The sequence below is a fragment of the Belonocnema kinseyi genome, chromosome 5 (assembly GCF_010883055.1).
Source record: "Belonocnema kinseyi isolate 2016_QV_RU_SX_M_011 chromosome 5, B_treatae_v1, whole genome shotgun sequence".
Classification (NCBI taxonomy): Eukaryota; Metazoa; Arthropoda; class Insecta; order Hymenoptera; family Cynipidae; genus Belonocnema; species Belonocnema kinseyi.
The window spans coordinates 52,107,559-52,118,819 of record NC_046661.1 but is presented as its reverse complement, the minus strand read 5'-3'; the positions used below and the strand labels follow the sequence as shown (position 1 = coordinate 52,118,819).

The following is an 11,261-nucleotide window of genomic DNA, read 5'->3' as shown; positions in this document are numbered from 1 at the left end:
ATCTTTTTTTATTGATATTATGTTCATTAGTACTTTCCGCATGGCGGGCTTCTCCCATTTTTAACATCCAAAATTTTCGGAATGCGATAATCTCAGATTTTGCTAATCAAAATTTTTAAAAATGAAAAAAGTTAATTTTGAAGAGAAGCCCGCCATAGATTTCGATATACTTTTAACAGTGCAAAAAACAAAATTTGAATTAATGCATTATTTTGGGAGTGGTTTTGCTGAAACTATTTGGAGGAAGTTACCGTTTCACCTTAACATGTGTGGGTCGCGTGGCCATCGTAGGTGTATCGCACGTACACAACCTGATATCGGCTTTAACTCAGGCAGATTTAGAATTGAGATTGTTGGTATGTTAATGTTCGATCTCGAAGCAAGCAATTTTGTGACATACAATCTGACAGATAAATGAGTCAATTTCGTGTGTTTTTAACTGTTCAGTGTTTCACCTTAAAATCCGTTTGTACATTTTGTACATTTTGTATATTTGTGCTATAATTATTATCCATAGCTGGATCAATTTAATGCCAGATTAAGCAAATCTGCAAATACCTCAAGAAATTGTAGGTTATGTTTCTGTGTTTACCTTTCAGCTCCACTCTCCTCATAATTGTTTTCAGGTTCTTTTTTCAGAATTGTCACACAAGGTGCGATCGAAAAATCGTTGGATTATCAACATTAACCCCTAAATATTTGACTTAAGGGCATGTGATACTTAGAAAATGGTTGATTTTACCAGTTTTAGGTTCCGACGGCTTTTTTTCTTAAATAATCAATATTTTGTCTTAAAAATTTGGGACATGATAGCGACCATGCTAATGGACGTCCCCACACACTGTTTTTTGGTTTAATTCAAAAAAGTTTTAATTTAGCAAAATCTGAAATTAGTATCGATTTTACCAGTTTTAGGTTCCGACGGCTTTTTTCTAGAATAATCAATATTTTGTCTTAAAAATTTGGGAAATGATAGCGAACATGCTAACGGACGTCCCCACACACTTTATTTGTGTTTTTTTTTTTCAAAAAAATTTTTGATATTGCTAACAACGTATGTACATTTGGAGGTTATGTATGTTACAATTCTCCTGTGCGTGACTTCCAAACTACACAATATGTTTGGCCGAAAACTTTGGACTTGCAAATAAACATAGTAACTAATCTCCCGGAACTAACCCTTTTTGCAGGCAATCAAAAAAGTTCATTTCATAAATAATTTCCAGATTATCGGAAAGGCAGAGATGAATAACGACGTAACCTCAAAATAATACATATGCATAAAATTTTTATTTAGCACAATAAATTTTTTTGTTATTATCCCTCAAAAAAGAGTCCGGGGACGTCCGTTACGATATTTTATAGCATCTCCGAATTCAGTTTTTAAAAATTTTCATTTTTGTGGAAAAAAAGCCGAGGAAACTGTAAGTATCACATGCCCTTAAAAAAAGAAAGTCAACCACATATTTTAAGTGACAAAAAATTAAATAAATGTACAACTTCAAGTCGGGTGGTCACTGACTGGGAAAACCGGGCACTATAGCCCAGATTTTTGAACACCAAGAAGTACCCTTGAGTTTAAAGGAAAACCCGGATATTACAAACAAAAAAAAGATTTCGTTTTAAATTAGAAACAGTTAAATTCATTCAAAAAATACGAATTTTCAACGATATTCTTGAATTCTCAACTTAGAAAAATTAATTTTTAAACAAACAGTTAAATATTCAATTAAAAAATTTTTTTTTACTAAAATAAATAAATTTTTAACTAAAAGTAAGATTATGAATCTTTAACCAACAAACTGAATTTTAAAGAAAGTAGTCCAACTTTCAACAGAGTTGAATTTTCTACCTAAAAGGTTGAATTTTCAATGAAATACTTAAATTCTCAATTAAAACAAATTATTTGTCAACCAAACAATTCGATTTTTAACCAAATATTTAAATTTTCAGTTAGAAAATTGAGTTTTAACCCAGAATATAAATTTTCAACAAAGATTATGAACCTTTAATAAAAAATAAATTATGAAGAAACAGTTAAATTTATATGAAGTATACGAATTTTCAACAAAATACTAGAATCCTTAACTAAAAAAAATTAATTTTCAACTTAACAGTTTAATTTTCTGCCAAATAGTTAAATTTCCAGTTTAAAAAATTAATTTTAACCAAAAAAATATTTCCACAAAGAAATATTTTTTGGTTGAAATTTAAACTACTTTCTTCAAAATTCATTGTTTCGGTTGAAGATTCTTAATCTTAGTTGAAAATTCATCGTTTGTTAAAGATTGAACTATTTTATTAAAAAATCTTATTTTGGATCAAAATTAATTTTTTATTAAATTATAATTTAAAATCTTCTTTGGCTGAAATATCAACTATTGCGTTTTTTGTAAAAAATTGATATTCTTTGATTGAAAATTCCATTCTTTGGTTGAAAGTTAAACTACTTTCTTCATAATTCATCTCTTTTGCTGAAAATTTATATTCTGGGTTAAAACTCAATTTTTTAAATGAAACTTTAAATATTTGGTTAACAATTGAACTGTTTGGTTGAAAACTAATTTGTTTTAGTTGAGAATTCAAGTATTTTGTTGAAAATTCAACTTGTTGGTTGAAAGTTAAACTAATTTCTTTAAAATTCATTTTATTTGTAAAAGATTCGTAATCTTACAATTAGTTCAAAATTCATTTCTTTTGTTGAAAAATCTTCTTTTCTTTCATTAATTTTTTTAACTGAATATTCAACTGTTTGTATTTCAAATTACTTTTTCTTAGTTGAGAATTTAAGTATTTCGTTGAAAATTCGTATTTTTGAATGAATTTAACTGTTTCTAATTGACTTTTTAGGAAAATGTAGATAAAATCAACAAAAGTAAAAAATTAATCTGGAAAATTCCGGGTTTTCCTCTAAACTCTAAGGTACTTCTTGGTGTTCAAAAATCTGAGCTGTAGTTCCCGGTTTTCCCAGTCAGTAACCACCCGACTTGAAGTTGTACATTTCTTTAATTTTTGGTCACTTAAAATATGTGGTAGACTTTCTTTTTTTAAGTCAAATATTTAGGGGTTAATGTTGATAATCCAACGATTTTTCGATCGCACCTGGTGTGATAATTCTGAAAAAAAGAACCTGAAAACATTGATGAGGATATAAATCAGAAATCCATTCTATTGTAGGACAAATATTCTTTGTAAATTTATATTTTTCACAGAAAATTACCCTGAGTGACAGAACGAAATCGGAAACAATAAGAGTTAATTTATTCAGGAACAAGCTTTTTTAACAAAAATGACCTCTTACAAAAAAAAGTAATTTGTGGGAGGGGGGCAAATTATCAAAAAGTAAATAAATCTTGAAGTTGTATGATTTTAATTTGTAACTAAATAATTTGAGAGGTTTCAATTAAAAATTATCGAACACTTTCCATTCAAAAATTCAGATGAAATATTTAAATAGCTTTAAATTTGAAATTATTCAATATATTCTGAAGACTACAAATTTAAAATGTCTAAATTATTAAGGCTTTAAATATTTTTGAAATTGCTGTTCTGGAGACTAAATAGTACTTATTCTTTTATTAAGAAATCACAACAAAAATTGTTAAAAAAAAGTTTTTAAAAGAGTTTTAAAAACCTTCAAAAAAGGTCAAAGGTTTTAATAGTTCAATATATGTGATATAATCTCTTTAAATATGAAATTAGTCTATACTTTTTCATGTTTTAGCTACAATTATTCCATTTTAGAGTTATAAATTACAGGCGTGAAAACCCAATAAAATGTTTTAATTAATTTATATATAAAACAAAAAACCTTTGTATAATTCAATCTAAATGCAGCTGCAAAAATTTATTTTGAAATGCGTTGAATTCAAGGTATAGTTTAAAAAGAAAACTGAAAGCAAAGGATCGACGTTCAAAAGAAGCGAAAGAAAGTGACTCGCTGGATTGCAAATGAACATGGAAAATGGTGTATTTTCGCATTTTTAAATTTTAAATTCAAGTTTTTTCGCCTTTTAACAGTTTCGAAAAATTTCGAAAAATTCTGAAAATTCAAACAATAAGGCTGTATTCTGAAAATGAAGCAATTTTAACGTTAAAATTCAAGTTCCTAAACTGAAGGCCTAAAAACTTGCAAATTTTACAATTAGTATTGTGTAAATTGTATTGGTATCTGAAAAGAGTATAAATAGTTCTTACATTTTTGGCAGTTTACTTTTTTTACATACCTAGATGTCAAAAAAAGCCTACCCAATTTTTTCAAATTTTAATCACTTATTTTCTAAGAGAAAATCATCCCTGTTTACCAGTCACTGAAATGGATTAGAAAAAAATTGCCAAGACCCAATAATAAAAATTGGATGTCCAGCGAATTTTAAAATTTTTAATTGAGATTATCTTTAACTTTATGATATAAAAAATTTCCGTACACATTTCTTTTTAATAATACTGTAGGAAAAAATCAACAAGATCGAGCGCAGAAATTATAATTAGAGCAAATTTTCTGTAATTCTATGGGGACGGCTGAAATATCCCGAAAAATAAAATTCCCGACTCGGTAAAACTCTCTGTCCAAAAAAAAACAATTCCAAAACTAATAAAATTCTTGAACAATTTATAATATTAACGAATTTGAAAATCCCTAAATAATACGATTCCCCAAATAAAATTGTTTCTTAATCAATATTAATTATTTATTAAAACTACGATAATAAAATACTGTTATCAAATAAATTTTTGTTTAATATTTAAAGTGTTAAAAATTATTCTTTGAATTTAAAATTAAAATTATACAAAAAATTTTACCGACAAATTAATACATAAAAACACGTGTTTTTTAATTAACATTTCGATTTTTCAGAAGAACTTTTTTGATTTAAAAAAAAAAATATATACACTTTCAACCAAAATATCTTATCCAGAAATATATTTTGTTTTCATTATTATTTTAAATTTAAGCAATAATGTTTAAATACTTAAAACATTTAAAAAGTTGTTTCTTTGGTATAAATATTTGATTATTTCAATTTAAAAAAAAATTGTCAAAGAAAAATGCTTTCAGCACTTGTTTATCTTGAAATGTCTTTCTATAATACTTATTTTCAAATTAAAAATATGATTTTTCGAGAACATTTTTTTATAAATAAAAGAAGACTGCACCGAAAACCTGAATCAAGCTTCAGATCTGAAAAAATTCAGCGATACATACATGTCAAACTTTTCTAACCTCAAAAAAGTTTCTACTGCTTTACCATCATATTTTACGAAGAATGAGAAAACAAGAATTCGACTTCGTAGTACGATGAGGGCAGCACCTCGATAGGACAGAAAATGTGATGTTCTATATATATAATTCCCCACTCCGACGCCCCGTACCGCATATACGTTTATAATATCTTTGGTTTGGTTCTCCGCCAAATTCAAAACCGATAACTTGATATCGAATTATATAAATACATTTACATGATATAGATTATTTATTTTGAAATTATACTAAGGCATTGTTATCAAAACATAAATTATAAATAAAATTACATATGACATAATATATTAAATATTTAAATTTGACTATATGATTTTTAACCCACACATTTGTCCAAAAATAGTTCTTGTAAAAATTATGATAGTAAACGAAATTTTACTCAGTTTACAAATAGGCTTCCGCTCAAATCATAATTATGATTGATTAAATAAATAGTAACAGATAATAATATACTATAGGTCAAGCATTAATAAAATACTTTCCCAAGAGTTTATTATGATAGCTATTTATATTTCACATCATACAACTTTTTTATTTGCGTGAGTTAACGTGCGTCGTTCCGTAGAAAAACGAGTTCCTTACCTTACTTTCTTCTGGATCTCATTTCACTAGAGGAAAGTCTCCGGTAACGAATGGTAACGACATTTTTTTACATTTTAAGACCAAATTTGAATCGCTTATTGTTTTTGCGTTTATTTAATATAATATTCGTATACACTTATCACCAGAGAGTGGACGAGCGTAGTCCAAATTTGCGCACCGAGCTCTCCCACCACTCCCCTCATGCAACGGTTCTCTGCATCGAGGAAGCCTAAGCTAAGCTCGGTTCACAACTTCAGATTACGCTGGTCCGCTCTCTGCTTATCACATTAAATAACTTGTGGGAAAACGTTCACGTTTTAAAGCGTTTCTTAGCGTCTATAGCAAACACGTGCGTGTGTGTGTGTTGGTAACATAAACAGTCTATGAAAAACATTTCTTGAACATAACGTTTCGAAGGGTGTCTAACCTGATCTGCTGAATCGTTATAGGCATTTTGCAGTTTCACACCATCATGAAGATTATAAAAAGTATTATTATTATTATATTTATCATTAATGATAAGTGACAAATTATATTTTTGCAAATATTTTAGAAAGATATAGGCAAATACGTAATTTTCTGTAATGATAGATAAGGGTAAGATAAGAGGTTGCTTTCAGGAAAACATTCTAACCACGTATATAATATTAATAAAAATTCATTACTATTGTTTGCAAAAAAATTTATTATATTACTTTTTTATTAAAGTATTAGCAATAAAAGACTACAAAGGATATGAAAGACAATGAACGAATATACAAATTTTATCGTCAAATAAGAGAGTAATTTCTAAAGTTAGTTTCAATTCTTTATACAAATATATATTAACGAGTAGCGTTCTTTTTTAAGTATTAAATCTTTGCTTGAAAAATTTACTTTGCAGTAATATATTTTAATCTTATATTATTTCTATAGGAACATTTTCTTTGGCTTTAAAAGCACATGTTACATATTTATAAATCAGCGATTAACATTAAGGTATCTATTCTCCATGAAACTGTTCAACAAATACGACGAATTTTGAAATTCCTATTTATTCACATTCTAACATACAGATGGCGTCGCAACGTGAGCGGTAACGAAAGATACCCGGTAAGAAGGCTTGCATTAAAAAGTATTTAAAAATTGCATTCATCCAGTGCGAACGTGAGAAATATTGAATACTTCTGGATCCCGTTTTTCTCCTCCTGTTTTGAATTTCACAGCAGTTGAAGTTATCTCTTAAATTGAATCCCTTTCTGTACTTAACACCGAAAATATTTTTCTGGATACCACAAAGAACCCAAAAAATTTTAATCGCTTTTAATTTCGCAAATTTCGATACTTTTATTTACTGTTTTTCGAAAAATAATGAGATAAAAAACTTTTTAAAACAAAGAATTTGTCATTTTACGATATCAGGATTAGTTTCCATACAGAAGTTTCTGGTGAAAAATAATTTTTTTAAATTTTTACCGTGACTTCATATTTTTGTAATTGATCATATTTGAACAAAGCGAACATTTCACGGTAAAGAGATATATTCTTGTATACAATCCTTTCAAATTTTGCCTTTTAATGCAAAGCTTCTTACCGAGAACGTTTACCGGTAATGACGGTGATTTTGCTGCTAAAATTACGGAGAATATTACCGCGACTTAACTCTAGTACGATCAAGTACCGTTGACCGATCAGCGCCAAACAGTGGGTCGCCTTAGTGCTACGTCCATGTAGTTTGCTTAACCACTTTACTCTAATTTTTTATCAGTTACTCGATTTATTGCGAAAAAGTAGACAGCAATCGTATATCCCACAACCGTGAAACCTCTTTCGTTCTCGGCAAAATCTTCAGAGTGAATTTTTCAAACCTCAAAACCGTCTTTTCATCGACCGTTGGTAAGTTTTGAGTGTCTCATACATTTTGCCTTTTGGGACACATGTAAATAATTCCAAAAGTATTTTAGCATTTAGGCACATAACACCAATGATAAGTACGACTTTCCTGTATTTAGCATGGACATAGGAAACAAGGGATTAGGCATGCCATTGCGGGGCTGATGCAATGAGGGGGGAGGTCCGCCACCTTTTGATGTCCCGCGACAAACATGGCAGCGCCAACATGTTTATATTTTCATGCACAGTTTGTCGGCAAAAATGCTCGTGCGCATAATCAAATGGCACATCGTAAGATGGCGGCTCTCCCCGCTCATAGAATTTTCCCCCCTCCCGTAGATTCAACCCCGCTTACCAAAGTTAGGATGGCATGCCTGGTCCCGTCTTTTCTATGTCTATGGTATTTAGGTATTCATTTCTTCTAGAGTTCCTCAAGGGAGAGTTGTGTCACCACTTACTCCGCTTCTGATTGGTGCCGCGAAAGCGGAATCGGATGTTTTGAAATTGGCGCAACTATCAGGTCAAATTTAATGTTCAGGCAGTCAACTATTAAAAAATACTATTATTTAAGGGCATGCGATACTTAGAAAATTGTCGATTTTACCAGTTTTAGGTTCCCCCCGCTTTTTTTCTAGAATAATACATATTTGGTCTTAAAAATTTGGGAAATGATAGCGAACATGCTAATGGACGTCGCCACACATTTTTTTGTAGGTTAATTAAAATAAGTTTTAATTTAGCAAAATGTGATTAATTTGCATAACGCTTAGGAAATAGTATCGATTTTTTTAGTGTTAGATTTCCCCGGCTTTTTTCCAAGGATAAGAAATATTTTGCCATCAAAATCTTGGAAATGATAGCGAACATGCTAACGGACGTCCCCGCACACTTTTTTTCGTGTTTTTTTTATCAACATTTTTTTGATATTGCTAACAATGTGCGTGTGTATTTCGAGGTTATGTGTGTTACAATTCACCCGAGCGTTGCTTCCAAACTACACAATATTTTTGGCCGAAAACTTTGGACTTACAAATAAACGTAGTAACTAATCTCCCGGAACTAACCTTGCTTGCAGCCAATCAAAAAAGTTTATTTCATAAATAATTTCCAGATTATCGGATAGGCAGAGATGAAAAACGACGTAACCTCAAAATAATGCACATGCAAAAAATTTTAATTTAGCTCAATAAATTTTTCTTGTTATTATTCGTCAAAAAAGAGTCTTGGGACGCCCGTTATGATATTTTATAGCATCTCCGAATTCAGTTTTCAAAAATTTTCATTTTTGTGGATAAAAAGCCGGGTAAACTGTAAGTATCACATGCCCTTAAGACTGTTTGATAAAGGCTGTAACATCTAATAGATAGTAAGTAGAATAACAATAATAATTATTTAGATTTGTTCATTGAAAATTATCAAAATGTAAAAAATAATTTTTTTATTGACATAAATTTTTACAATTTTAGTTAATGAATTGGCTAAATCAAATCTTATACTACAGATTTTCAATTTTTACAAAAAAAAAAAAAAAATTAAAATGAGACAAAACATGGGGAAAAATTTCTAATTGTATTGTTTGTGAAGTAAAGTAAAGAAATTGAAAATGTAATTAAATCATAGAGAAGGCCAAAATGATCACATTAAATTAATATTTTTCAAAACAGAGTTGAGAAATCAGAAATAAAAAAAGTAATTTTATGAGGTTAAAACCCCTTTTTTACAATAGGTGTGAGTAATGTTTTTTTAGTCCTAAAAACTTTTTTTAAAAATAAGTCTTTATTTCAAAACAATAGGTAAAACGTAAGAGAGTATTTATGATACAACTAAAATGTAAATTACATGAATAAAGTAGAAAAGTTTTTGCTGTTGATTTGTTTAGAATTATATTTCAATTAAAATATTTTTTATTATGCAATAAATATCACAGAGAATTCATGCTGCAGGCAATCGTTTATCTGAAATTACATTTCAGATTTATACATTACACTATAAAAGTAATAGTGGAAGACAAATTGGAGTTAAAAAAAAGAAGATAGTTCGTTTTTCTTTCAAGTTTAGAACTTTAAAAACCTCATTTCTTTTTGGTAAGTTATATGCATAACCATGCTTTTGCTAGCATGTTTGTTTTTATTGTCTTTTTTCTTTGATTTAGATTTAATACAAATTCTTAGACGAAAGAGCAATTTTGTACAACCGGGTGTAATGATTTGAATATTTGTTCCATTGCCTGGAAAGTATCAAACATAGCTTCGTTGACGCAGAAGAGCAAGTTTTCTTTATATTCTTCATTAAAAAAGCTTATTTTCAAAACAATCACTACAAAAAATTGCTACTCCAATTTCTTCCCTTTCTAATCGCAATCATATTACTATTCTAAATTATAATTTATATCCATTTAAATTTATAATTTAAACTACTTTTACCCTTCAAAGGTATACTACTATTTTATTTCCCCCCTCTACTCCAACAGAGTGTTTTTTTACATTTTGAAAATAACTATTGATTTGTGCATTTAAACATTTCAAATAAGCGCGCCAACGGTAACTAACCCAAAATTCCAGAATTCAGTAACCGGTTTCTGACGCAACGCACGCGCAATACAAAAAGATGCCAGGAAGCACTGTTCGGAAGCCATTGTCATCCTATCGGTAGCAGTCAGCAGTTGAAGTCAAAGCAACGAAAAGGGAAGTCATTCTTCTTTCCCGAAGCTCCGGTAACAGCTGGAGGTTGCTGGAGTTTCTTCAGCATTAACAACATAAAAGTGTAAAGTGATTTCAACTATGTGTCATTGAAAGTAGTAAATTTTCATAACCTAAGTCGCGCTGAATTCTCGCAAAAATGTTTTCGCTCGTAAGTTTTCTCCTCGTCGGTTTTATTGCCGACGCCGTTTTCGCCTACTCACTAAGGTCGCCAGACCTCCTAAACGAAGACTTCATCCTGCCGAAGTATACACATTATGAGGAACTAAGGAATCTTCTAAACAACCTTGTCAAAACATATCCGGACCTCGCAAAAGTCCACTCGATCGGCAAATCCGTTGAGGGCAGGGACCTCCTCGTTCTGGAGATCTCGAAAAATGTGAGGCATCGTGACCTTGGCGAGCCGATGGTCAAATATGTCGCGAATATGCATGGCGATGAATCCGTTGGGAGAGAACTTCTCATTTATCTAGCTCAGTATCTTTTGCACAATTATGGGAAGGATCGAAGAGTCTCAAAACTCGTCAATAGGACAGACATTTTTCTGATGCCCTCCATGAATCCAGATGGCTTCGAAAAATCGGAGGTGAGCAACTTGAAAATCAATTCTAATCCATGAAATTGAATTAAAATACACCTAAACTGTAATTCTATTTATTATTATGGCGAAAAACTGTCGCTATAGTGTGTATTACAAAAAATTGTATAATTCACTTGAGGTTGTGTGGAAAAAAATCTTATTAAGTGTTTTTAAGACGTGGTCAACCTACGCGAAGATAAATAAAAAGCGGAACGCTCAGAGATTGGTAGACAGCCGCCATCCTCTCCAGTTTCGCCAGTTCTTGTTG

The 11,261-nt window shown here is 30.2% G+C and overlaps 1 protein-coding gene across 3 annotated transcripts in view; it reads left to right on the top strand.

The window, feature by feature from the left end:
• The first annotated feature begins 7,534 nt into the window (after positions 1–7,534).
• LOC117173240 (carboxypeptidase D-like) overlaps positions 7,535–11,261 on the top strand; it is a 43,086-nt gene continuing 39,359 nt past the window's right edge. For all 3 annotated transcript variants that reach the window (XM_033361703.1, XM_033361702.1, XM_033361701.1), the window contains exons 1-2: positions 7,535–7,717; positions 10,276–10,999. In XM_033361703.1, coding sequence (XP_033217594.1) covers positions 10,553–10,999 — 447 coding nt within the window. In that variant the 5' untranslated portion in view covers positions 7,535–7,717; positions 10,276–10,552. The remainder of the gene's footprint in view (positions 7,718–10,275; positions 11,000–11,261) is intronic.